Source organism: Solea senegalensis, unplaced genomic scaffold (assembly GCF_019176455.1).
Source record: "Solea senegalensis isolate Sse05_10M unplaced genomic scaffold, IFAPA_SoseM_1 scf7180000015903, whole genome shotgun sequence".
In the NCBI taxonomy this organism is placed as follows: Eukaryota; Metazoa; Chordata; class Actinopteri; order Pleuronectiformes; family Soleidae; genus Solea; species Solea senegalensis.
In genome coordinates this window covers 12,864-40,700 of record NW_025321501.1, presented here as the reverse complement: position 1 = coordinate 40,700, position 27,837 = coordinate 12,864, and the positions used below count along the sequence as shown (strand labels likewise).

Sequence of the window (27,837 nt, the reverse complement as noted above, 5' to 3'; positions counted from 1 at the left end):
CAGGAAGTAGAAAAATGAGTCAAACTGGCTCTTATTTTGAAGGTTACAAGACGGACGAATAGTTACGAAAATAACTATAAAACTAAAAATGATGGCGTTAAATGAACCGGAAGTAAGCACACTGCGCAAGCGCATGAGTCCCGGCTCAGGGTGGGGAGTTGGACAAGGGTGTCGCTGCAGACCCGCAGACTTTCGACTTCAGGACTCGTGGGAAGAAACACGACGCAGTGACTGTAAGTTTGTTTACACATGTAACGCGCGCGTGTGTGTGGGTCGCCATAGTAACCGTTTCAAACGGAAAGTCGCGTCATGTGTTCAGATTTTGTTTCTTTTTCCGGTCTTTTCGGTATTTACGAGCGTTACCTGTGAAGTGGACGTGACGTATATCCGCTCAGTCTATCGCGTGTGAGACGTTTACTGTCCAGCGAGGAAATACGTCAAATAGAAACGACGTCGAATGTGAAACACAACCTTGAAATTGAATCTGCCACGCGCTATAAAGTCCCGTAAAAACCCCACATTTTTTTCGAGAATAAAGTCGTTCTCGTAAATGTACGATTTTATTCTCGCAGTCTGTGATTTGTTTTCCTCAATGTGGCGCTAAAGTGTGTTTGTGTTTGAAATTCCTCATTTTTTCCTGGAAAAACAAACCGTTGTTGGGAGAAGGATCAGGTACGGTGGCCGAGAATCTCAACAACATCAACTTCTAATGGAAGACACGAACGAGCCGATGCTTTCATGCTTTCATCACTAATGAGCACATTATTAGCAACAAGAACAACATGTTAAAGTAGTTTTACATTTTCAACTCTCATTCATGTGTTCATCACATTTATCAGTGACTTTAGGAACAGTTAGTCTAAATCATGTGTTCACCACATTTATCAGTGACTTTAGGAACAGTTAGTCTAAATCATGTGTTCACCGCATTTATCAGTGACTTTAGGAACAGATAGTTGCATTCATGTGTTCATCACATTTATCAGTGACTTTAGGAACAGATAGTTGCATTCATGTGTTCATCACATTTATCAGTGACTTTAGGAACCGATAGTGCATTCATGTGTTCATCACATTTATCAGTGACTTTAGGAACAGATAGTCTAAATCATGTGTTCACCACATTTATCAGTGACTTTAGGAACAGATAGTCTAAATCATGTGTTCATCACATTTATCAGTGACTTTAGGAACAGATAAATCTCAATCATGTATTCATCACTGACCCCGTCTCTCAGGACACAGTCGCTCTGTCTCCATGGAGACAGCAGGGGGCGCTGAAGACAGCAGAAACGTGAGTGAGAAGAAAACACACACACACTCACACACTTATATTATCTTGTGTTATAAATGATTAATATGAATTTATTTCTTCCTGCTCTGGCCCCTCCTCCTGGCCTCTGTCCCCTCCCCCTCAGCGCTGCAGCTGTGGTGCCACCTGGTCCAGGAGTTGGTGCTGCGACTGCTCTGAGCCTCTGTGTGACGACTGTGTGTCTGCTCATCGCAGAGTCACCGTGACCAGGTCACACCGGATCCTCAACCAGCCGCCAGGTCAGAGCAGGCTCCGTCCACCGCTGTCCTGTCCTCTGTGATGGACGATGACTCATGTCTTTGTCTCCTCAGGAAATGTCTCGGTGTCTGCCACCAAGTTCTGTCGGCTCCACCCGTCGGAGACACTCAAACTCTTCTGCTTCACCTGTGGACGCCACACCTGCAGAGACTGTCAGCTGACGTCTCACATGAACCACAGGTGATGTCCATGTCCTCGGGACAAAGACGTTCATCGGCTGTCTGTATTTATTCGTGTCTCTTGGTCCTCGTAGGTTTCAGTTTGTCAGTGAAGCGTTGGACAAGACCTGGAATCAGCTGGAGGACACGTCTCAGCCAATTAGAGCGCAGAGGGAGACAACAGCGAAGACCATTCGGGACATTAGTGCCAGGTAAACACCTGGACTTCCTGTCTCACTTACTGTTTCATCAAAGTTTGTCCCTTTTAGTTTGTTTTTACGGTTTGTGTGGATCGGCGGTTTCTTGATGTGGATTGTGGTGTGAGGAGTTCTTTAAAGTATTGTGGGGCGTGTTTAGCTGCAGGAAGTTGTTGGACATCCACACCTCTGTCTCCTCCAGACAGGAGGTGAGTGCTGATGGGGGTGTAGGGGAGACCGGGTCCAGCCTCACATAGAGGCGTAGCAGTGGAATGAGGGGGAGCGTGGAGATGTTAAAGAGGGTCGGACTAAGGACTGACCCCTGTGGGACCCCACAGGTGACAGAGTGGGGCTATGATTGAGCGTCCCCCAGGGCCACATACTCCCTATCTGTGAGGGAGGACCCAAACCAATCCAGAGTGGTGCCAGAGAGTCCGACAGTGTGGAGGAGTGATTGAAGGTGTGGAGGTCGTTGGTGACTCTGTGCTGTGAGAGACCCGGAAACCGGATTGGAATTTTTTCAGTAACTTTGAGTTTTGCTGTTTGCGGGACGGATGCTTGTGTGTATTTCCACCGGCTCTTCTCGCCTCGGCACGACTCGGTTTAGGTACAAACTCAACACATCCGTTGTTACTGTCTGTACGTCTGCTTGTCTTAAGTCAGCACATGTCCAACCTCCACACACACATCACAGGGTTTCCCCCAGAAAACCTGCTCAGCCTGGTGGTAATACCAACACTAACCGAGGAAATGATGACTATTATGTGTTATTGTAAGACTTTTATTAACAATGCTAGTCTTACAAAAAAGGCACACTCTTGAAATACTGTTTTAACAAACAATACAAACAAATACGATTGTTTTCACTTAAGTTAAATCTTAATTAAGGCCCTCTTGTCAATCTAAAAAAAGACACATATCATTTATAGTGTTTTGAAATCTTGGTCAACACGTTTAAATATTTGACCTGAAATGTGGAGAAGTCATCACAGCCAGTAGCAGCCAGTAAAGAATTTAAACATTAAACATTTCAAATGTGAATCAGTGGCTCAAAGGCTTCAGTGATTGACTAACGTAGAACATGAAAAACGTGAAAGCTATTGGATATTTCAACGATAGTTTTCTCATCTTCAGTTTGTGTGTCGTCAGGTTCCAGCTGAATAAAGATCAAATCTAATGTAACATATGGTAGGACTGCAGCATTTATCATCATTAATGAAAGGATGAATGAGTGAATTACACTGTATAAAATGTCATAGTGTTCATTTATTCATTTATATGTATAATCATATAAATCATTCATCATTCTGACCTCATTCTTTGGGAACATAATGTTGCTGAACCTAGACCTGACCCACTTTACCTATTTGCTCAGTTAAAACCAGATGGCACTTTTCTTTTGGCCAGGAAGTGTGTATGAAGTATGACGTTACTTCTTACTACATCTTTTGCTCAATCTATTTCTCTCCTTATTGGCTATGGCTGAAAATCTTGCCAATCAAATGCAGCCAGTTGAGTCACATGACAAGTGTTGTCATGTGACTCTCCATGCGTCGCATGCTGATCATGTTAGAATAGTATGGTGGTCTGACAAGTGCTCTGCTGTAGCTCTTCTCTCTGGGGACAGTTAGCTGCAAATACTCTTGGCTCCAGAGCTCATCCACTGGCTTTCATCTGCAGGAGCTCACCGTGACCTGACAGACCGTGACCCGTACTGCGGCTTTTTCAAGTATAACCAGGAGGGCAGGACTCACTCACTACGGAGTGTAAGTCCGGTCTATGCCAGGTCTCGGTTAGGCACTTAATGTCAATCCCAAAATGTGGTTATGGATTAGACAGGATTTGTTTGCTAGGGACTGGTGTTGAGTGTGAGGTTACTTTTGACTAGGGGACAGAAGTTTTCAGTTCCCTTGGTGACGTCGCTCAGATGACGATGGGATGGAGCTCCTCATACCAATGTACACAATGTACTGTGATCACATGACTTCTCGTTCTTTATTTACTTTTTTACTTTCCCCCACTTCCTTTCCTCACTTCTCTTCCTCACTTCTCTTCCTCACTTCCTTTTCTCACTTCCTTTTCTCACTCCTCTTCCTGTTTTGTCTTGTAAAGTGCTGTGTAAATAAAGTTAGACATCTTTTTCTGGTTATTATAAATAATGTTGTTGTTGTTTCAGACTCTGTGACCTTGTTGAAGGACACGCTAAGATCAAGACTGAACTAGAAAATGCACACGACAACTTTGTCAGACTCCTGAAGAAGAGGATGGACGAGCTGATGGAGGAGGTGGAGGTAAACACAAACACACACACAGACTTTCATTTTGAAAAGTGCAGGTTGTTTGTTTGTAGGGATGTCCCGATATCCAATTTTGATATCGGTCCCATATCGGCCAAAAAACGCGTATTAGATTATATCGGACTGCTTCTAAAATCTCCGATATAAGCGCTCTGATACAACAGTCCATTCTGCTCCAGCTCTTCTATCCAGCAGCGCCGCTGTGATCACGTGGGCTCTGCGTGTTGGATGCATGTAGATCACATGATCACAACAGTGTGTGTGTGTAATACTGCTATTTCAGAGGTTAAACATTTTTCTTTAACCTCTGAAATCAGAGGCTACAAAGCCGCACAGTGGCGCGAGTTAGCTGTTAGCACCACGCTAACTCATCCTGGGGCAAGCTGCTAAAACAACATTATTTCATAAACCAGCGCCACCTGTCGACTTTCAACAGCCTCCGTTTGTTAATGATACCCAACAAACCAGCCATGCCAAGAGCTTTCTGTGTTTTAAACATCTGTGGGGCCGGTCCTCGGGCTCCGGGTTTACCCTGTGTGGGTTGGGCTAATCCAAAATAGTGAAAACAAGGGGGGTGTTCTCTGAAATCACCCCAATTAGCACTTGGTACTGTCCTCCTGATGAAATGAACCATAGACTGTGTGTGTGTGTGTGTGTGTGTGTGTGTGTGTGTGTGTGTGTGTGTGTGTGTGTGAAGCATGCACATAGGTCAGAGACACAGCGTCTCCAGAAGCAGATGCAGACATTGAAGCAGTTTCAGAACACACAGTCTGCTGTTCTGAAGATGATTGAAAGATCCAGAGACATCAAAGACCTGAAAGAGCTGCTGACCTGGCAGACCAGGGTGAGAGGCCCCGCCCCTAATTTAGTCACTAATTAATACTTGAGTCATTATCGACGATTGGTTGGAGCCTTAGTTTTGATAAAATTCGTAAAATAATCTGATCTGTTTCAGATTAACAGTATCGCCAGTGTCCTCACAGATCAGGACCTGGATCCTCCCGCAACCATGACTCAGATGGAGGTGAAAACCAACTCCGCCTCTGTGCAGGCTCTTTTATCGTTTGGTGAGTTCAAAGGTATTCGTGGTTGTGTTGTTGACAAACTGACCATAAAGACAATGGAGAGCTCTGGTGTGATGTGACATACCGACATATACATGGAGAAGACGGCGTCTCTCTGTAGGACAGACAGTCCATTATGTCCTTATGGTGACACCCAGGTAAAAAAGACCATGAGCATCACCCACAATGCTTTGGTAACCAAGATTGACAGCTCCTGGCCTCCCAGATAACCTATAAACTTGCGCGGTGTTGTGAATGATGACGGCAAGAATCCACTGTGATTGATAATCTGACCGGTGACCATCATAAAGACAAAGATATCGTGCAGTCTGATCCTGGAGTTAGTCATCCAACGTCTGTCCGTCAGTTTATCGCAAACTGTCCAACAGTTTTGTTTTTTTTTGTCAGGTTATTGCCGAGGACACCAGTGTGTCCAGTGAAATGAAACAGATATTGTTAAACGAGCCGTGTCTGTAAGACTAAAGACTTGTTGTGCCAGTAGAGAGAAGAAACACGAGGATGGTTCCTGCGTGAGGCCCAGTAAATGGTTTTGCTGTTGAACATCTCAGATTAGCAGCTCACACCTTGTTCTTTGGTTTCCAGGTTTTGTTGACGTAACTGATGTCCCCTTCTCTGTCACACAAACCTCCTCCTGTCTCAGTCTTCCTCAAACTGGGACCACCAGTGATTCCACCCCTGGTCAATCAGAGTCCACGATGTCCCACTTACCCAACCCATCCTCTGTTGCTCTCATCTCAGCTGGTCCCCTTTGTCCCCAAACCACGGCCACATGTAGTAGCATTTCACCTTTGTCACTCAGCTCTCCTTCAGCATCATTGCATCATTCCTCCACTCCATTGAGTCTTCCTTCATCCTGGTGCTCAAACCACAACAGGCCCCTCCCTCCAGTAACGAATGCCAGTAACACCTGCACTCAGCCGCTGAAGCCTCCAACCTCCTCAAAGCCACATGTGGCAACAAATCAAGGCCAAGTCATATTCACTTCTGTCCATGCTGCTGTTCAGCCTGTAGTACTGTCTCACAATGTGCCTCACTGCAGGTCCAACACCTCACCCAGTTACACCAGATCTAACTCACACCTGTCAAACCATCATAAAAAAATGACCAACCGAAACGAAAAACACTTGAATTCATGGCAGAGTTCTTTGGATGAGATTAGAGTTCTTGTGACCTCTGATGGATGGAGCAACACAAAAAAACACCCCAGACCAAACATAACTGCTGCTGTACCCTCTGGACCTGTGGCCATTACACCTGAGACGTCCTCCAAAAAACAGCATCAGAGTCTATTGGTGAAGGCAGTGGCAGACTTGGCCTGCGATCAGGTGGCACAACAGCAGGAACCTGCAGAGAACATACTGACCTCAGCCATGTCTGAAGACACTAAACTAGCAGAGAACTCAACGACTTCCACCATGACAGAAGAAATCAAACCAGAGAACATACCAAGGTTCATTGTTTTGGAAGAAAATACTGTTCCTGCTGAGAACATATGGAGGTGGACACCCGTGTCTGAAGATGCTAAACCTGCAGAGAAAATACGGAGGTCACCTGTGTCTGAAGATTCTGAACCTGCAGAGAACATGGAGGTCACCCGTGTCTGAAGATTCTGAACCTGCAGAGAGAACATATGGAAGTCACCCGTGTCTGAAGATACTGAACCTGCAGATTATGGAGGTCACCGGTGTGAAGATTCTGAACCTGCAGAGAACATACCCAGGTCACCCATCTGAAGATTATGAACCCAGAGAACATACAGAGGTCACCCATGTCTGAAGATTATGAACCTGCAGAGAACATACAGAGGTCACCCATGTCTGAGAGATTTGAACCTGCAGAGAACATACAGAGGTGCAGAGAACATACAGAGGTCACCCGTGTCTGAAGATTCTGAACCTGCAGAGAACATATGGAGGTCACCAGTGTCTGAAGATACTGAACCTGCAGAGAAAATCACAGGAGGTCACCTGTGTCTGAAGATTCTGAACCTGCAGAGAACATACAGAGGTCACCCATGTCTGAAGATTCTGAACCTGCAGAGAACATACAGAGGTTACCGTGTCAGAAGATTCTGAACCTGCAGAACATATGGAGGTCACCAGTGTCTGAAGATACTGAACCTGCAGAGAAAATACGGAGGTCACCTGTGTCTGAAGATTCTGAACCTGCAGAGAACATATGGAGGTCACCTGTGTCTGTAGACACTGAACCTGCAGAGGACATACCAAGGCTTACTGCATCCTTCAAAACAGAATCCAAAGCGTCTCTGTTTAAATTACCATTGTGTCTTCTCCATCCTGAACATCCTATGCTTCACATCAGTCTTCCTGCAGAGAACAATCAACCCTTACCCAAACCTGCAGGAGAACTTGACGCACTAGAAATAATGGGCAGAACTGTCAGAGAGTTTGTGATTGGACAGAGTGGCAGCAGTGTGAGCCCTGCCCCACTCACAGTGTCTCTGTTCAGATTGCCACTGTCCCTGCTCAGACCTGGAAAGCCCCTGTTTTGTTTCAGTCCCGTCCCTGGAGACTCTGAGGACAAGGACGACGAGTCAGATGAGAACCCTGAGGTAACATCAGTCATGACTTTTGGAACAACCAGAATTGTGTTTGGTATTATTCTGGATTTGCTTAAATCGATTAGTCCAATTCCATTTTTCAGCAGTAGTAGAAAATGTATCCTATTAACATCAGTTAAAGGTGGCTGCCCTCTGCTGGTAGTGAGGATCATGTACGTCATATCATTTAAGGAACTGCAGTGGAGCTGCTCAGTTAAATAATCTCCTGGTTCACTACTCTGTTATGTTTCAGTTCAGTGGTGAAAACCTTTCGGAGGACTGCAAGGATTTCACCAGACCTCTTTCGTCTCCAGAGTCTCCCGTCAGCCTGCACATTCTTTCCTGCTCAGTGTGTGGTTTGTCTTACAGCTCAATCATCTGCTCATCCTGCGGTCAAGGATACCACAGAGACTGTCATGTGCCTCCTGTTGGACCTGACCTGAGGTAAGACTCCAATGATGTGTTTCCATCATGGTGCGGTTTGGAATGGCAAAGTCCTGGGTCAGGCTTGCATTTGGACTGACAACAGTAGGGTGTTCTGTTGAGTGACGTCGTAGCAATGCGCCGACAACCACCAACAACTGTTTGTCTCCATAAGACAAAGTCAGTCTTTGTGTGAGTATAGACTGAGGACGTTAGCCTCGACTTCCATCGTTTTGTCCCAATCAGCTGACTGTTGTGGGTGGAGCTGGTGGAGAGGCCCATTTATTCTCCATAAACGTCTGTTACATTCGTCCTTCCCGAACATTGTCTCCGTCTCTGTTTAAGTGGAAAGCAACATCCACATGGCGACCATGGTAGAGATTGTTTTATTTGGCGGCAGTGGAAGGTAAAACCACTCCCATTAACATCATATAGATATCCCAAAGACGCTCTTTAAAACTTTACGACACTTCGAAAAGCCCCTGATACTGACACAATTTGGGGTGGTATTGCTCTGCTCATACGTCATCTTAGGCTCATCCAGCGAGATTCAAACAAAACAAAGTATGGGACATTTTACTCTGGTACCGCAAGTAAAGGGTGCCAAAGAATGGTTCAGGCTGGTTATTTTATTACCATTCATAAAAGAAACACAAAAACAACCTGCACTGTACTGAACCCAACCAAACCGCTCCACACAGTGGAAACACGGCTAACAACTTCAGGTTTGAAGGGGACAACGGGACAAGGCCACACTAGTTCCAGAACAAAGCAGCTGACTGTAGTCAGACATAAGACTTCCTGTCTTTGTTTCACAGGACGGAGTGGAACTGTTCACTGTGTCAGGACCTGAATGACCTGGCTGACCCTTACAGTTCTGAGAGAAGAGCCAAGAGTCCAGAGGGAAGGGGTCTGAGTGTGCTGGATCAAAGGGTCAGAGGTCACACACGCACTCACACACACACACACACAGAAGGGTTATGTAGGTCAACTTCACCTTTAAATAGTTGTACTGTTTTTTTCCTAGTGAGTAACTCCACTACACTAGGTGGCGATATTTCTTCTTTCAGTGCATTAGTGTTTTAGGCATTGTCTTGTTTAGCTTGTAGCTAGTTGTTAGCATGTGGACTGACCACAGACTGACCTCTCACCAGAGACTGACTAGAGACTGACCACAGACTGACCAGAGAAAGACCACAGACAGACAAGAGACTGTCCTCTGATCACAGACAGACCACAGACTGACCACAGACTGACATTACATGTCATGTAGCAGACGCTTTTATCCAAAGCGACTTACAATGGAATTGAGTACAATCAGCCAGGGGTGGAGTCGAACTTGCGACCATGATGTCTTTCGCACACAGGGTACTGATAACCGCTGAGCCATTCCCCCACCACAGACTGACCATATTTCACAGAGTGACCACAGACTGACCTGAGGATTGGAGAAGCTGATGAGGAGGAAGATGTAAACATTCAGTTTAGAATTATTTTATGTTTACACATGTTTATAAGTCACAAACTCAACCATTCCATGTTCTTACATTGTGTCATTGTCTGTGTGTGTGTGTGTGTGTGTCTGTCTGTCTGTCTGTCTCTCTCTGTGTGTTTGTGGTTTTCAGAGGTGTGAAACTCTGCTGCTCCACCTGCTGGTAGAAAGCTGTCATCATCTTTGCCAGGTCAGTTTATCCACGGTTAAGCTGTAACTCTCACGATTAACCACCAGGGGGCGCTCCTTACAGGGGGCCTGTGTTGGTTAATGAGTGGGTAATCCAGCAGGGTGCGCTGCAGCAGGCTGATGATGCTTTTCCTGTGTTGTTGTCTTTTTCAGGACAGTAATGTCACTTCTGGTCTGTCGATGATTTCTAAGCGCCTGTCGCTGCGTCGCTCGCCATCATATCAGACGGTCGCTGAGTTTCTGCTCAATATCTGGACTGTTTTCAGAGAGGCACCATCACAGGTGACTCAGCAGATTTATACACACAGGTGACTCAGCAGATTTATATACACATGTGACTCAGCAGATTTATACACACAGGTGACTCAGCAGATTTATATAAACACACATGTGACTCAGCAGATTTATACACACATGTGACTCCAGCAGATTTATATAAACACACAGGTGACTCAGCAGATTTATATAAACACACATGTGACTCAGCAGATTTATACACACATGTGACCAGCAGATTTATATGCAAACACATGTGACTCAGCAGATTTATACACACACGTAACTCAGCAGATTTATATACACACACACACACACAGGTGACTCAGCAGATTTATACACACACGTAACTCAGCAGATTTATATAAACACACATGTAACTCAGCAGATTTATATATACACACAGGTGACTCAGCAGATTTATACACATACACATGTAACTCCAGCAGATTTATATAAACACACACATGTGACTCAGCAGATTTATATACACACACACACACAGGTGACTCCAGCAGATTTATACACACACAACTCCAGCAGATTTATAAAACACACATGTAACTCCAGCAGATATATATACACACAGGTGACTCAGCAGATTTATACACACACACACACACACATGTAACCAAAGTACAGATTTATATAAACACACATGTGACTCCAGCAGATTTATACACACAGGTGACTCTAGCAGATTTATACACACACAGGTGACTCAGCAGATTTATATACACACACACACAGGTGACTCAGCAGATTTATACACACACGCACTCCAGCAGATTTATAAACACACATGTGACTCCAGCAGATTTATATATACACACAGGTGACTCAGCAGATTTATATATACACACACACACACACACAGGTGACCAGCAGATTTTACACACACACACACACACACACACACACACACGAATAACACAGCAGATTTATATAAACACACACACACAGGTGACTAGCAGATTTTCTGTATATATATATATATATATATATATATATATACACACACACACACACACACACACACACACACACACAGACACAGGTGAGTGCTTGTCTCTTACCTGTCTGTGTCCCTTGTCTTTGGGTGTCTGGTGTTTCCAGGACAACAGTTTCCTTGACGACCTGCAGCAGATATTTCACAGGAGGTTGTTGGAAATGTTCCGATCTAAAGGCGACTCATCAGACTCTCATCATCCCGACGCAGCGTCCGTCTGCGACAAGTCCAAACTGAAGGAGACCAGGAAGAGGCTGAAGGAGTATCTGAACCTGAGGGGGGCGCCAGCCAACAAGAGGACAAAGATGGACTAACTCTAGTTATCTAGTCTGGTAAGAGGGGGGCCAGTCTGTTGGGTAGTGAGTGAGCAACACAACATTCTGTCCTGATAAAAATATAAAGCGATTATATTTCACACATTTCAAAGTAAAAGTCTTTGTTTTGCTATGGAACAATGCATGCTTCATGATAAGAACATCTAAGTTCTATTAATATCAGAGCCACACGTGGGCCGCAGGCCGCCAGTTTGACACCTGTTGACAAGAGGAGGTGGTGAGAGTGAGGTTTAAACAAAGTTTAATTGTATATCAAGTTTTATTGGTGTTAAAGACTTTGGCTCTGAGAACCAGTTTTACACCGGGGGGCGCTGTGGTGCAGTCACATGATCATTTTTATTGATCTGCACGTCGCCACGGTGACAATGGGCGTGTCTGTGTGACTTCATTCTCGACTGAGAGAATGAAGTCACATGTGAACTGTATTTTCCAGTGGGAGTGAAGTGAAGCTCCTCCCACTGTTATTTACTTTTATTCATGTTTACAACAAGCAGCTGTAACACAAACACTATTTTATTTATTACTTTTTCACACTTTAGTTTTAAATAAAGCCATTTTTCAAAAAAACCACCATGAGAGTTGACTTTGTGTTTCACTAAAACATAAACACGACAAACCAGCTGATGTACGGTGGCCCTGAAGACTCTTTTACAGCAACCCTCAAGGATTTAGACAAAGCAGTGTTTTTGTGGACTGAACCTTTAAAACTCTTGCAGCTGGTCGCACAAGCCCCTCCCCCTCACTGTTCCCCCCTCCCCCTTGCAAACACGTGTTTTGGTGACAACCGGTGAAAAACAGAGAAATCAGCACGTTTTAAAGTCGTTGTATTTCAAGAACAGTTGATGACAGAGTGAATGTTTGGTGTGTGAGCGTCAGGAGGCTTTATGCCACTCCCACATTTACATCTGAACTGACAGAGAAACCACAGCTTTAACATCACCCTCGTCTTCATTTTTGAAAGTTTTAACATCTCTGTGCTTTAAGGTGATTTTAAGAAAAAAAAAAACTAGTACCCCAAGCGGTTCTGAATGGGTTCAAACTCGAGGGCTCGCGAGTCTCCGTGTGCCCACGTCGCCATGCGCGCCTCTAGTTAGAGGGCACTTCCTGTTTAAAATGGCCGACTTCCTGTTGGGTGGAAGGCGTGTCCGTAAACGTGTTCAGGGAACGTCCCTTGACTCAGATGTCAAGTGTCGTGCAGATCGGACAATGTTAGATCTTACTTCCTGTTTCAGGGCATTCTACTTCCTGTAGGGAGGTGACCTTTTACAGACATGTTCAGGACGGGTCTGAGGTCTCACATATCAAGTTTCAAGTGGATACAATAATTCCTGGTAGAGCGGCATCAAAAACAGTAAGTGTAATTCTGTCTGCCGTTACCAGGGGGCGCTGTTTTTGAAATTGAGTATTTTTGTGTAGACGTCTTCAGGGCCGGACTCGTCAATTCTTGCAGGTTTGGTTCGCTGGAAACTTTGCTTGGAATAAACTAGGCAGTGTAGGCTGCTGCTGCTGATGCTGCTGCTGCTGCTGCTGCTGCTGCTGCTGCTGCTGCTGCTGCTGCTGCTCAGTCAGTCAAGGTTTCAGAACAACACTTGTTGGTCAGAGCACAACATAATAGAGGTTAATAATAACAACAGTCTTATCAAGTAAAGTCTTTTCCTCGCCTGCATGTTTGACACCAGGTCCCATTTAATGTTGGTGCAAGCAACCAATAACTCGCTCCACGTTGATCCTGGCGTGAGCTCGTTTCCTGCTCTGTTCCACATCTCTTTTGATCCCTGGTGAATGCAGGGATTTTCAGTGTGGCACCCTGGAGGAGCAGCATCCTCCTGACATGTCGGACGACCCTGTTTCCATCTCAGCTACAGATGAAGTCTGATGGTGATAAGAATAAGAAATGTTGTTGTGATACAATAACATTTGAAATCCAAAAACAATCACAAGCTGTTGTAATATTGATCATACAGATGCATTGATCAGTGAATTATCATATCAATGAATTCAGGGATAACAAAGTACCAACACATTTACCTGATGGGGCTGCTGATGCTGTTTCCACCCACGTGAGAGATTGTTGCTGTGATCTTTTCAAGACAAGTTATTATTATTATTACTATTATCACTATCAGCATTATTATTATTTTATTTTTTTCTTCATGTGTTTATTCATTTTCATGTATTTTAATCGTTCGAAATAAAGCTATCAATCCATCTTCTCGTCCTGACTCTTAACCGGTTAAACCTTGTTACGTCACATTGGTGAGCTGTGTGTGTGTGTGTGTGTGTGTGTGTGTGTGTGTGTGTGTGTGTGTGTGTGTGTGTGTGTGTGTGTGTGTGTGCGTGTGGCGTGTGCGTGTGTGTGTGTGCGTAAACAGGTTTCATGAATGAAAACAAAGACAAGGAGCGTAAACGTTCGAATCACATACAGAGGCTTTAATTCATGAAGCAGGAAAATCACAAACTCTCATGTGTTCACGCGTCTCACCTCATCAGTGAAGATGAACACGTGACTGAAAACTCTGGGTGAAGTAAAGGAGTGAAAAAGTCAGTGGGCGGGGCTTTGTCACGTTGACTTGTGAACTCGTCTGTCGGTGAACGTGAACGCACAAACCAGCTCACACAGAAATGGTGGATCGTCGGGGGCAGGGACTGTGGGCTGTGATTGGTCGTGGGCCGGGGGTGGCGGTGGCACGAGGCGGCGGATGAGGGCGGGGTCGCGGCTCAGTTGGCGGTTGCAGCGGCGGGGGAGTTGGGGCTCAGGTACTCGAAGGCCTTCTGACTCTGAGAGACGAACTGTTTGAGTGGCGTGAGCAGCAGCTCGGTGGCCGACGGACGGCGGGCGAAGACACCACTGCTGTCGGAAGGGGAGGGCGTTTCGTCCCCCTCCAGGGCCGCGGCTTCTTTCAGGCTGGAGCGCCGGCCGTTGGGTGGATCCGGGCTCTGCAGGCCCCCCGAGCTTCTGGTGCGGGAGTAGAGACTCCGGCGGCGGCGAGGACGGCCGTCCATCGCCTTCAGGAAAAGGCTGTTAGCCGAGCTGCGTCGAGACAAACTGTCAAAGGAAAAGTCGTCCCGGCTGAGGAAGTCCTCGATGTCCTGGTCTGTCGGCTGCTGCAGCTGGGATACGCAGAGACACAAATGAGACACTTTAAAGGGACAGTACAGCATTTGGTGTGCGTCTCTCAGGGTTGTGTGTGTGAGTGTGTCTCTCAGGTGTGTGTCTAAGGTGGACTCACCATGTTGTAGAGAGGTGTAACGTTGACCACCAGCTGCAGCAGGATCTTGGACAGTTCCTGCAGGTCTCGGAGCAGCTGTTGGACCTGGACTGGCAGATCTTTGACCTGACGAACCAGCTTCAGTTCCACCAAAATGGCCGCCTGACGCTTGACCTGATTCAGGCTCAGCTCTCTGAGATGCTCTGCTTGATACACCAGCGCCACCAGGAGGCTCTGCAGGTTACTCAGCAAATCACCAACCAGCTCAAGGACTTTGTTCAGACCCACCTGCAGAGAAACACACCTGTTTTTATCTGTTCACACCTGTTCACGCATGTTTATATCTATTCACACCTGTTTTTATCTGTTCGCATCTATTCACACCTGTTTTTATCTGTTCACGCCTGTTTTTATCTGTCCACACCTGTTCACACATGTTTATATCTGTTCACACCTGTGTTTATCTGTTCACACCTGTGTTTATCTGTTCCACACCCATTTTATCTCTTCACACATGACATACTGTTCACCTGTTTTTTATCTGTTCACACCTGTTTTATCAATATTTCACACCTGTTCTCACCTGTTCGTCTGTTTTATCTGTTCTTTTTTGCATCTGTTCTCACCTATTTTTATCTGTTCACACCTATGTTTATCTGTTCACACCTGTTTGCGCCTGTTTTTATTTGTTCACACCTGTTCACACATGTTTATATCTGTTCACACCTGTTCACATGTTTATATCTGTTCACACGTGTTTTTATCTGTTCTCACCTTTTCACGCCTGTTTTTATCTGTTCACGCCTGTTTTTATCTGTTCACGCCTGTTTTTATCTGTTCACACCTGTTTATATCTGTTCACACCTGTTTATATCTGTCTCGGTTAGCATCTGCAGCTCCACTGTGATTGTTTACTCTGACTTGTCCTCAGACGTCTCACCTGGTCTGCCGTGTCCCCCAGTGTCCTCACAGCTGTCAGCAGCTGCTCCCTGAGCTTCATCATGCGATGATAGAGCTGCAGACTGAGAGTCAGGAGGACACTGCGGAATCTCGTCCACAGTCCCGGCTCCTCGCCCTCGTCCTCGTCCTCGTACTCCTGCACCATCATCTCCCACTCACGACCTGACAACCATGAGGACAACAACAGAGGTGGGGACAACGTTAGAGAGGACGAGGACAGTTGTCTCTACTCTAATGCGAAGACAAGTTGACTCTGTCTTAAAGACGATGAAAGACCTCCGTTGCAGTTACCCAGAATGCCTAAGTACTCACGCAGTGTGGGTGGGAGGGGCATGTAGTAGGAGGTGGCCTCCTCCAGGCGACTCAGCACGTCGTCCAGCCCTGACGTAGCGACTTGTCCCACCGGAGACTCCTGCAGCAGTCGGACACCGTCCCGTGCTGCATCGGACACACGCTCCAACTGCTCCAGGACGACGTCCAGACTGTCCACCATCCACAGCTGCACGTCGTCCAACGTCAGGAAGAGGGCGTCCTTCAGGTGACCCACCACCTGAGGGGGGGAGGAGTCAGGTCAGACAATCTGTACACAAACAATACCAACAACATGATGGTTGCTAACAAGTAGCCACCATTTATAAAGCTTATCTAGTCCCGCCCCCATTACCCTCAGAAAACATATTTTTCTTTTTCTTATGACATTTTGACAAAACATGTTTCAGCATCAGGTAGCACAGAGATGTAGTTTAGCTCTGGACAGTCAATCAGACTCCATGTGTGTCTGTACATGTGTCCATGATATTCCGTCGTGAGTGACAGTCTCGACTTGTTGCCTGACATGTTCAGCGTCCCAAAAGTCACAAAATGATCCAATCAATAGAGGTCAATTCATCAGGTTAACTATTAACTTGGATGGTGTTTTTTTCTTTTCCTTAGTCGTCCATCTCCTCTGTAGCGTTGGCCTCGCTTTGCTTCTCCATTCTTTTCACGTACTCGAGGGTTGTGGAGACGTCGGAGCGCAGCCCGACCTCTAATAGCCCTCTGTGCTATTGTGCTTTCCACCTTTCGATCGCATTCAGTGACCAGCTTAGCAGTTCACTCTTGGATCAATTGATTCTCCATAGTGACTCGATTCACAGGGGCAGCGAAGTACTTCTCATGTGTTGACATTTGTGCTTCTCAATGTCAGCTGTTGTTTGGTTACGTCCGCTTCTTGTTTTTGTTTGGTCACATTTGCTTCCTCTGCCGTCTCCACACGGTGTCTACAGATTCTCTGACCTTTGTCATACTTTCCTCCTGGGTCGTTCTGTATCGATTAATACTCATCTCTACATACTTTTTAAATACACTCTGTTTTGCTGATTTTTTTCATCTCCTCATCCAGATTATTCCACTGTCTGACCCCCGTGACCGATACGGTAAAGGATTTTAATGTAGTTCTTACCCTTCTCTGCCTGAACCTCACGTTCCCTCTTAGACTGTGTCCCTCCCCTCTGGTCAGGAATAATATCAGTAGATTGTGAGGGAGGCTTTTGTTGGCAGCCCTGTAAATCATCTGCACTGTGCAGTAGTTTATTAAGTCATATAATTTGAGTGTTTTTGATTTGACCATGTCTGTGTATGTCAATGATCTGCATGTCCACTAGGAGGCAGCGCAGCCAAGGTTTACTCACATGTTTATGAATATTCAGCGAAGCGTAAACAAACCTCGTCGGTCGATTGGTTCAGGATCGGGAAGTTTTTCTCCAGACGCTCGAGACCAACCAGCGCTAACGTGTTCGCAACTTCAACTGTAGAATGACAGTTAGCAACAGAGTAATTAACACGGTAATGGACAAACATTAGCAATAATGCTAATGCTTATATTCAACTTTATTTTAGCTCCAGGACACTTTTCTCAGCTTCCATAAAGTCCAATAACTTTGTTAGCATCGGTAGCATTAGCCGTGTTAGTATCAGTAGCATTTGCAATCTCATCATCAGTAGCATTAGCAGTAGCAGCATTAGTAATATTAGCAATGCAAACTGGTAATATCAGCTAATATCGCTAATGCTAAGTCTTGCATACTCTGTGGCTCCAGACTCTCCAGGAGGGGCGTGGCTTGTCTCATAGCCATGTTGGACACGTTGCGTACGCTGACCTCAGCCGCACCTCCCATCAGCCCCAGCAGAGGGTAACGACCTTTGACCCCTGTGTACGCTGATGTCATCGACTGTAACGCAGAGCGAAACAGAGGCAGGCGGGTGACTCTGAGGACAGCACTGACCTGAGAGACACAGAGACAGAGACACTGAGTACAGCACTGACCTGAGAGACACAGAGACAGACTCTGAGGACAGCACTGACCTGAGAGACACTGAGGACAGCACTGACCTGAGGAGACACAGAGAGACAGATACACTGAGGACAGCACTGACCTGAGAGACTCTGAGGACAGCACTGACCTGGAGACACTGAGGACAGCACTGACCTGAGAGACACAGGGACTCTGAGGACAGCACTGACTGAGAGAGACAGAGACAGTGACTGCAACTAAGAGACACAGAGAGAGACAGAGAGACACTGAGGACCACTGACCTGAGAGACACAGAGACACTGAGGACAGCACTGACCTGAGAGACACAGAGACTCTGAGGCACTGACCTGAGAGACACAGAGACAGAGACACTAAGGACAGCCCTGACCTGAGAGACACAGAGATAGAGACACTGAGGACAGCACTGACCTGAGAGACACAGAGACAGAGACTCTGAGGAGAGCACTGACCTAAAAGACACAGAGACTCTGAGGACAGCACTGACCTGAGAGACACAGAGAGAGACAGAGAGAGGATGTGTCCTCTGATCGCCCCCTGGTGGCTGGCAGCAGTAGAGATCATAAATAGTTAGCGCTTCTGTTAGCATTAGCATAAAATGCTAATGAACTTTGCTAACATGTATTGCTAGCAACAGCCTGTGAACATAACACAGCACTTCTTACTGAACCTAACGTTTCTGCTGTTAACTGAACTTTAGCATCTCAGCTGCTACTGTTCATCACGCTGAAGAAGCTAACACTCATTATGATTCATGTGTTGCTACTGTTAGCACTGTTAGCATCAACAGTGACTCAGCCTAAACGTGAGAGAATAATACGAATATTGATGAACGTGTCAATAAACAATAATCCAGTCACAAACCGTGACTCCGCCCCCCCTGCGGGATGAGGACTCACCTCCTGACTCTGAGGATTGGACATGTCTCCTTCAGTGGATCTGAGGACAGACGATTAGAGGCAGTCACATGACTGTGGGCGGAGACATGTGACCATGTCACAAAGACAGTCATTCACCCATTATGCCACGTCCTGAGGCATCGCCATGACCACAGCGTGAACACATCTGATCACTAATCTGATTCAAACACACAAGTTGGACACTTCCAGGTCCAGGACCTGGTCCTGGTCCAGGTCCAGTTTCAAGAATCAGATCATGATGACTATTCTACAAGCCACTCATTTAAATCTGAAATAATGTGACCATCGCCACGCCCCCAAATTGAGTGAAAAATCAACAAAAGAAAATGAGTTTAAAAACAAAGAAACATTGTTTTCTGCTGAGTCATGATAATGAGCCACACCCAAAAGGCCCGATGGGAAAGCGTCAAGATACAAAATCAATCAATGGATCGATCAGGGAGTGAAGCAGAAATCACACATTTGATCAAATCAATGAAAATAGTTTAAGGTTGTAAATAAAGTTTAGAATTAGAGTTGTTTACTTTAATAAATGTAAATAAAACAGAGTGAGAGTTCTTACCTCACACACGAAGAAGATGAAGATGAAGCAGGGTGGACTGATGGCGTCTGACCTGCTACTGAAGACTCTGGACTCTTTTGGAAGTCGAACTCTGCGACTTGATTGGATGCAGCGATGTGTGACATCACAGACGATGAAACACAAGCAACTTTTTTCACTTCATCAATCGACTGCTGTTTGTTTGTTTGTGACAAATCAATTTAATCAATTTAGTATGAATTTCTGTGAAGAGACCACACACACACACACACACACACACACACACAGACACACACACACACACAGACACACTCACACACACACACACACAGACACAGACACAGACACACACAGACACAGACACACACACTCACGCACACACACAGACACACACACTCACGGCACACACACAGACACACACACACACGCACACACACACAGACACACACACTCACACACACACAGACACACACACTCACACACACACAGACACACACACACACTCACGCACACACACACAGACACTCCGACACACACATCACCACACACACATACACACACACGACACACACTCACACACACACACACACAGACACACACAGACACACAGACACACACACACACACACACACAGACACTCACGCACACACACAGACACAGACACACACACACCACACACACACTCACATACACACACACTCACACACACACACACACACTCCACACACACACACACACAGACACACACTCCGCACACACAAACACACACAGACACACACTCCACACACACACGCACACAGACACACACAAACCACAGACACAGCACTCACGCGCACACACACACACGAACCACGCACACTCACACACACTCACTCACACACACACACACACAGACACTCAGCGCACACACACACACACACACAGACAGACACTCACGACACACACACACAGACACTCACACACACACAGACACACACACACACGACAGACAGACACACACGACACACACACACACAGACACTCACGCGCACACACACACTCAGCACATACACACAAACACACAGACACACACACACAAACACACACAGACACGCACACACACACACACAGACAATAACAACATGAATGCAGTTATTTATTATTGATTGGTTAAAGGTTTCGTTTCCTTCAGTGATGTCATCAATGATGACGATTGATTATCAGTTATCAATGGGTTTATTGATGAGCTCACACACACACACCAGTGTCTGAAGGATTCTGGGAAATCAACTGCTGTGACTGAGGGTCAGAGTCAGCTGATCTGACTCACACACACACAGACTTCCATTCATTTGGACACACACACACACACACACACACACACACACACACGTCTGTACCAGTGACATCATTACAGCCAAACTTTCTACAAACGTCTGCCATCTTGTTTGGATGCTGTCAATCACATATCACGTGACTTGACCGTTTAGCGCCATCTTCCTGGTTCTCACTGGACGCCACTGACCTGTATTCTTGTAAATGTCCATGAGGGGGCGACATGAAGCAGGAGAGACCTCTGGGCGTGGCTTTGTTATGATTGATAGCCACTTTTTAACCACGCCGATCTCTCAAACTCCACCTCCTTCATCCATATATGGTCACTTCTGGTTTGGTTATGGTTTATACTGAAGTATAAACTATAATTAAAGTAATCCCACAAAAGTTTGATTAATCACGTTTGTTTTTTTACAGAATTCAAATCAGATTTTCCAGAGATTTTCTGCTTTCTTTGCACCATAAAAACAAAAGAAATCATTCAAACATCGTCATCATAAACATGTCTAACCACTGTAAACATGACGCAGCAGAAATGACAACAAACACTGCTGAGTCACCCTGGAACCAAGTGTAAATAAGAGGCGAGGTCGTGGGACTAACTTTGTTTTTATTTGCACGTTAACAATCCCAACACAGAGGTTAGCATCTGAATGAACAGCAGGGGGCGCTCAAACACACTCAAGCTTCAAGGCCACCACCGCCAGTCTCCACGGGTCCTGAGGGGGCGCCCTCTACTGGATCACATGGCCACGACCTTTGACCCGGTCCTTCTTTCATATTCTGTTATATTAGTTTGATAAATACTCAACAGGCGGCGGTGGTGTAAGGGGGTGGAGTCAGAGGGTCCTGATGACTTCAAGAGACCATGACATTCCCACGTGTGCGGTTGCGACAGATGTGGGCGGAGTCAGAGCCACGCTGCGGGCGAGCATGCTGCCGGGCGTGTGAGCGCGGGTTAGTTAGTGCTGAGTTAAAGCGGCGTTACCGATGTTTTCACGTCGTCTTCTTCTTCTTCTTCTCCTACTTCCTGTCAGCAGCTCAGCTCAGACAAACATGCGGTGAACTGCATGACAACAACAACAACAACAACGACAACAACAACAACATGGGAGCGTTTTCTACTGCAGCGTTTAGTCCCCGCCCACACACGTCTGAGAATAAAAACAACTTCTGTTTGTTTCAACTAAAATAAACAAACAGGATTCATACAGGAGAGAGTGAGGGAGAGAGAGAGAGCGGGAGAGAGGGAGAGAGGGAGATATAGATTTTAACCATGATCACAACTGTGTGTGTGTATATACATGTGTGTTAGTGTGTATATTACGTGTGTGTGTGTGTGTGTGCGTGTTTGTGTGCTGTACAGAGTCTGTATGTTGTCGTGGCGTTCCGTGGCAGAGGCTCCGCTCGCTCAGTACTCGCTCAGGTTGTGCCATTTGGAGATCTGGCGGCGGGGGTTTTCACACACCTCCCTCCAGTGGGAGGCGCCAGAGGGGGCAGGGCTGTGGAGGCCGAGCAGCAGGCGGCCCAGCACCTCGTTCTTGGTGGTGCGGTCGAAGTCCACCACCAGGAACTCCATGGAGATCTCGGGCAGAAGTTCCGGGGGGATGTCGTAGATGAAGGACTCGTTAAAGACCGGGTTCAGCGTGCACTTCTTCACATGAGTCTTCTTCTTGGCAATACGCTTACGTCCATAGAAGACATTCACCTTCACGTATGGGTCTGAGAACAAGAAGGGGGAGGAGTTTAGGAACCAGACTGGAGCAGGACTAGACAGATAACAGGGGCTAGTTCTGGTTCTGGATAGATAACAGTGACTGGTTCTGCAAAGATAACAGGGGATAGTTCTGGTTCTGGACAGATAACGGGATAGTTCTGGTTCTGCACAGATAAAAGGGGTTCTGTGGTACTCACTCGCCGACAGGCCAGTCATGTCCATCTTGGGAAGGTGTCGTGCCTTCAGCACGACAACGCTGAGACGATGAGACACGGGCTGGTAGGACAGAGACGCCAGTAGCTCCCCACGACTCTCACACTGAGGAGACACAGAAACACGGTGGAACGGTGAACACAGACGGGACCACTTCACAAACCCCATCAGGTCATTCAATTCAATTTTATTTTATTTATATAGAACAAACAATCTGTCTCAAAGGTCTTTACAGTCTGTAGTCCCTTTGTCCTTAGACCCGCTGCGCTGTCTCTCATCATCAACACAGCCTTGCCACAGGGGTGCCCCAAGGCTCGGTGATGGGGCCTCTCCTCTTTGGGCCAGATCATCCACTCACATGGCTTCTCATATCAGATATTATGCTGACGATACCCATCTGTATCTGTCATTCCCACCTCCCCCCTCTCTCTCTGACGTATCTGCATGGATGAAAGTCCATCACCTCCAGGTAAACCTCTCCAGAATTGAACTGCTGCTCTTCCAAGCCAAGCCAACACTACATCATAACATCTGCATTAACATCCACTCTCTATCTCTGGCTCCTTCCAAGTTAGCAACAAACTTGGGTGTCATGATTGATGACCAGTTGACCTTTACAGATCATGTTGCTTCTGTCGCCAGCTCACGTTGCTTTGCACTATTTAATATATGAAAAATCAACAGGCTCCTAATCATCTCCCTAACAGACCTCAACAGGTGGTCCAGAATGTGGTGGTGCCTGGTCTTCATGTCCCCCCTCTGTTCATGGAGCTCCTCTGCCTCCCTTATCAAATTCAAATCACTGATGCTAGCCTACAAAGTGCTTCACTGGCTTCCTGTAGCTGCTCGCATCCGCTTCAAGACTCTAGTGCTTGCGTTCCATAATACAAACGGATCCGGTCCAGCCTACATCCAGGACATGATCAAAACCTACACCCCCGCCCACTCCGCTCTGCATCGACAAACCGGCTTGCTGCCCCCTCACTGAGAGGATCGCAGAGGCACTCGCAGAACTCGAGACTGTTCACTGTCCTCGCTCCCAAATGGTGGAACGTTCTCCCCATCGACATCCGGACAGCTGAAAGCCTCCACATCTTCCGCCGCCGACTAAAAACACATTTCTTCCGACTCCACCTCGACAAAGACGACAAAAACAAAACAAAAAAAATACAAAAAAAAAAAATTGTACATCGCACTTATGACTAGCACTTCATAGTTTGATCTACTTGAAGCTCTTACTTTCTTCTAGCTCTTATTTGTACCCAAATGTTTAAATGCACTTTTGTAAGTCGCTTTGGATAAAAGCGTCTGCTAAATGACATGTAATGTAATGTAATGCTTCATAAATCTGCTCCCACCGACTTGAATGCTCTCCTAAAGGCATTCATCAAAGGATTCCAGTCTGGCGATGCCAACACCAGAGACACACAAGACAATCCAGACTCTTTTTATATGTCGTTCCATGCTGGTGGAACGATCTACCGAGCGCTACTAGAACAGGGGGCATCCCTGTCTGTCTTCAAGAAGCTCTTGATGACCCAGCTCATCCAGGAGCATCTTCTGTCCTAGCAGTTACCTTAACCCCTCCCCTGCATCTCCTTCTGCACTAGGATCCACCTCTGCACTCTCACCCTCTGTCAGTCCACTGTTCCTATTGAGTGGAGTTCTTTCCAAGACTTCTTCTATAAAGCTTATTCCTCTCTTGTAAGTCGCTTTGGATAAAAGCGTCTGCTAAAAGCTGAACGTAAATCGTTATTATCATTATTATTATTGTTGAACTGAAAAAGATTTTAAAAAAAAGTGGAACTAGCCCTTTAATGCGTCCACTCACCTGCATGTTCCTCTTAGTGATCTGCTGACTCAGGTGGACTCGGCCCGTGCTCGGGTCTACGCCCTTCAGCGGCACCACCGCTTCACCGATGACATCATCGCGGGCAAAGCGGTCGAAGCTGAGAACAAGGAAGTGCAGGGTGAGCTCGGGCAGCGAGCTGTAGGCCACGCCGTAGAAGGTGAAGGTCTCGTCAAACAGCGGGTCCAGGGTCTTCCTCAGCACGCGGGTCTTGACCCGGTGCTTCTTCTCTGGCAGGATGGTCATTTTGACATATGGGTCAGAGCTGCCCGCCTGCTCATCCATGGCAGGGAGGCCCCGCGCCCCAACGATAGTCACCACCAGGGCCTTCTTAGGGAAGTTGTAGTCAACGGTGAGGCTGATGGTGCCCAGACTGGGCTCCGGTTCCGGCTCGGAGGACGCCGGGGTGAAGGGGGACGCCGTCTTGCTGCTGGTCTGGCTGCTGCTGGCCGAGCTGCTGTCCAGGCAGCAGTAGTCAGCACGGACTGGCAGGGCCCGCTCCAGCCGTGCCTGGCCGATGGTGGTGCCGGGGCCGGCGGGGGGAACCAGGTGACTCATCTGCAGCTGCCCCGGTACATCCAGAATGTTGTTCTCAGCGTCCACCAGCACCATGCCCCGCCCGCCTCCAGTGGCGCCGCAGCCTCGCTCTCCATCACGGTCGGAGCGGTCAGCACGTCGAATACCACGTACGATTCTCTTGCTGCTGCTGAGGGATTCTGGGTAAATGCTGATGCCCTTCAGCATGTGGATGAACTTGTAGGGTGGGTCTTCAGCGTCGCAGTAACGGTCACCATGCAACTTGTAGCGTCCAGAGATGCGCAGGTAACGCCGCTGACAGAAGGACCAGAGCAGAACCAGAACCACCACGACCAAAACCAGGACCCCAGCTCCCAGGAAACCCGCCAGCACCGGGGACATGGCTGCCACAGACAGAGGTCAGAGGTCAACAGAGGCATAACTATGAGATGAGAAGATGTGAGCAATACATTTCTTAATGTTAACAGAACAGTGACTGTCATGGCCGACCTGTTAAACCAGTGGAAACGGTAGGACTGTAATCAACCAAAGAAATTCATGGTCAACTGAAGCCCTGAAATTTCGACTCAAAATCGGGGGTGTTCTGACGGCTATGAAAGCGTTTTGCATCTCGTGCATCTGCGCAATATCGTAGTGCATGATTTCTGAAAATGTACTATATACTGTGGTTAGCACTTCCGGGGTTCGAGCCCCGGTTGGAACAAGGGCCTTTCTGCATGGAGTTTGCATGTTCTCCCTGTGTGTGCGTGGGTTGTTTCCGGGTTCTCCGACTTCCTCACACAGTCCAAAAACATGCAATGTGGGGATTAGGTAAATTGGACACTCTCAATGGACCATAGGTGAAGAGTGAATGGTTGTTTGTCTCTATCTGTGTGTGGCCCTGTCCACGGTATCCCAGGCGGGAATATAGCTGATGTAGCTGATATTGGCACAGCACCCCCCACGACCCTCTGGTGGAGGATAAAGCGGTAGATGATGACTGACTGACTATACTATACTACGTTGATATCAGTGCGATATCAACTGTTGAGGAATATTTAGATGATTTGTCTCATGTCCTCACACAGAGACACTGAATACAAATAGATTTGTGTCTCAGAAAGTGTTTGTAACTCTTCACTATCTCTTCTTCACTGACTCTTTACTATCTCTTCTTCAGTAACTATTCACTATCTCTTCTTCACTGACTCTTCACTATCTCTTCTTCAGTAACTCTTCACTATTTCTTTTTCACTGACTCTTCACTATCTCTTCTTCAGTAACTCTTCCTCCTCTACTATTACTATCTTCACTACATCCGTCTTCTTCAGTAACTATTTATCTCTTTACTGACTCTTCACTATCTCTTCTTCACTGACTCTTCACTATCTCTTCTTCACTGACTCTTCCTGTCTCTTCTTCGTACTCTACCTCCCTCTCTGCTTCAGCTCTTCACTATCTTCTTCACTGACTCTTCACCTCTCTTCTTCACGGCTCTTCTTCTGTGCTGTGCCAGCCACACTACTTTTGCCGCGTATTTAAACTTAAAAATGTGAAACCTGCCACAAAGTAAAGCCAGTGTTGTCAATGTGTGTGTGTGTGTGTGTGTGTGTGTGTGTGTGTGTGTGTGTGTATTACTCGCCCATTTACTCTCACTTGGTAACCTCCTGTTTTTGAAGAGGTGGCAGCTGAGCTTCATGCCACTTAGCACACACACACACACACACACACACACACAAACCACTGTGGTCTCAAGAAACAAGATGGAAGAGTTTGTTTTTTAAACTGATTACATATAAGATATCATGTATGAACACACACACACACGATGTAATGTAAATGTCAATGTTCATGTGAATTCATCTGCATAATATTTAACGTGTTCATAAACACTAAACCTGCAGAGTATAGACATGACGTCACCAGGTACCCACCCTAGCTGGCACGCGCACCAAGGCACGCGACACAGAGGCTGCGATCATGCGCACGCCCAGTTATACTAAATGATATATAATATCGATTATTAAAAAACAAGAAGTCGATTAATGAATGTGATTATGGCAGTGACGTCACGCCCTCCATTTTTTTTATCGTCAAAGAAAGAAAAATACATTTAATGAAATGTTTTGGTTTTTTTCGATTAAGATTCAGTTTGATTTAAAAATATAACAAATGTGAAATCTGATGAATAAAAAGCACAGTTTACAGAAACGGTCTGAGAATCAGACCCGGGAGATTTTATCCCGCTGCACCTGCCGCAGCAGCCGCGACACAACCGCGCTAACGTGAATATTTACAATAACAACGTCATCTTTGATAAAAGGGAAGATGATGAAGATGATGAAGATGATGGAGCAGGTGATGGAAACATGAGTAAATAACGGCCTGCTTCTTCTCACCGTAGGCGGGTCCCAGCTCGATCATGTCCGCCATTTTGTGTCTGACTGAGGCAGCGGATGAAGCGGAGAAGATGAGAGGAGAGCGCGCGCTGAGCTGCGGTCACTTCACGTCCACGGAGCGGACTCAGGGAACAGGGAAGAATCACCCACGAACCGCGGCTGCTCCGCGGGCTGCGGTCTGCATGTGTCCGTGTGAGCGCACGGATGCTCGGCTCGGCTTGGCTTGGCTCGGCTCTCGGGACTCGGGAGGATACAGCGAGTCTGCGCGGAGGAGCTCGCGATGAGACTCGACCGAG

At 46.6% G+C, this 27,837-nt stretch overlaps 3 protein-coding genes across 6 annotated transcripts; 1 reads left to right on the top strand and 2 right to left on the bottom strand.

Moving 5' to 3' along the window:
* Nucleotides 1–125: 125 nt before the first annotated feature.
* Nucleotides 126–12,104, top strand: trim33l (tripartite motif containing 33, like). 4 transcript variants are annotated; one of them, XM_044017843.1, is made up of 16 exons: nt 126–233; nt 1,239–1,294; nt 1,419–1,551; nt 1,624–1,750; nt 1,824–1,940; nt 4,102–4,216; nt 4,920–5,066; nt 5,178–5,289; nt 5,890–6,890; nt 7,170–7,222; nt 7,402–7,879; nt 8,121–8,311; nt 9,109–9,223; nt 9,916–9,972; nt 10,125–10,279; nt 11,364–12,104. In XM_044017843.1, exons 2-16 carry the CDS (start codon nt 1,259–1,261, stop codon nt 11,491–11,493), a joined length of 2,967 nt encoding a protein of 988 aa, XP_043873778.1. In that variant the 5' UTR covers nt 126–233; nt 1,239–1,258; the 3' UTR covers nt 11,494–12,104. The 4 variants fall into 4 exon arrangements, with proteins under 4 accessions (XP_043873778.1, XP_043873774.1, XP_043873776.1 ...); XM_044017839.1 differs by having other exon boundaries at nt 127–233; nt 10,125–10,253; XM_044017841.1 differs by lacking the exon at nt 126–233 and adding an exon at nt 264–672 and having other exon boundaries at nt 10,125–10,253.
* On the bottom strand, nt 9,852–27,837 carry syt11a (synaptotagmin XIa). The gene is made up of 5 exons (XM_044017844.1): nt 27,542–27,837; nt 24,609–25,546; nt 22,762–22,882; nt 22,175–22,569; nt 9,852–9,872 (listed from the first exon to the last, which is right to left on the bottom strand). Exons 1-4 carry the CDS (start codon nt 27,573–27,575, stop codon nt 22,259–22,261), a joined length of 1,404 nt encoding a protein of 467 aa, XP_043873779.1. The 5' UTR covers nt 27,576–27,837; the 3' UTR covers nt 9,852–9,872; nt 22,175–22,258.
* plin6 (perilipin 6) lies at nt 14,001–19,637 on the bottom strand. Its single transcript, XM_044017845.1, has 8 exons — nt 19,555–19,637; nt 18,972–19,011; nt 17,826–18,024; nt 17,465–17,547; nt 16,073–16,310; nt 15,741–15,922; nt 14,822–15,088; nt 14,001–14,702 (listed from the first exon to the last, which is right to left on the bottom strand). The coding sequence occupies exons 2-8, from the start codon at nt 18,993–18,995 to the stop codon at nt 14,310–14,312; spliced, it is 1,386 nt and encodes a 461-aa protein (XP_043873780.1). The 5' UTR covers nt 18,996–19,011; nt 19,555–19,637; the 3' UTR covers nt 14,001–14,309.

What these genes read in the sequence shown, in the direction of transcription:
- trim33l (XM_044017839.1), top strand. Translation starts at nt 1,259, where the DNA reads ATGGAGACAGCAGGGGGCGCTGAAGACAGCAGAAAC. An exon ending in AGCTGATGGAGGAGGTGGAG is followed by an intron (nt 4,217 to 4,919) that starts GTAAACACAAAC and finishes GTGTGTGTGAAG; the next exon opens with CATGCACATAGGTCAGAGAC. An exon ending in CCTGCAGAGAACATATGGAG is followed by an intron (nt 7,223 to 7,401) that starts GTCACCAGTGTC and finishes GAACATATGGAG; the next exon opens with GTCACCAGTGTCTGAAGATA.
- plin6 (XM_044017845.1), bottom strand. Translation starts at nt 18,995, where the DNA reads ATGTCCAATCCTCAGAGTCAGGAG. An exon ending in CCAATCCTCAGAGTCAGGAG is followed by an intron (nt 18,025 to 18,971) that starts GTGAGTCCTCAT and finishes TGTGTCTCTCAG; the next exon opens with GTCAGTGCTGTCCTCAGAGT. An exon ending in GCCCCTCCCACCCACACTGC is followed by an intron (nt 15,923 to 16,072) that starts GTGAGTACTTAG and finishes CATGGTTGTCAG; the next exon opens with GTCGTGAGTGGGAGATGATG.
- syt11a (XM_044017844.1), bottom strand. Translation starts at nt 27,575, where the DNA reads ATGGCGGACATGATCGAGCTGGGACCCGCCTACG. An exon ending in CGAGCTGGGACCCGCCTACG is followed by an intron (nt 25,547 to 27,541) that starts GTGAGAAGAAGC and finishes TGTCTGTGGCAG; the next exon opens with CCATGTCCCCGGTGCTGGCG. An exon ending in CATGACTGGCCTGTCGGCGA is followed by an intron (nt 22,570 to 22,761) that starts GTGAGTACCACA and finishes TCTTGTTCTCAG; the next exon opens with ACCCATACGTGAAGGTGAAT.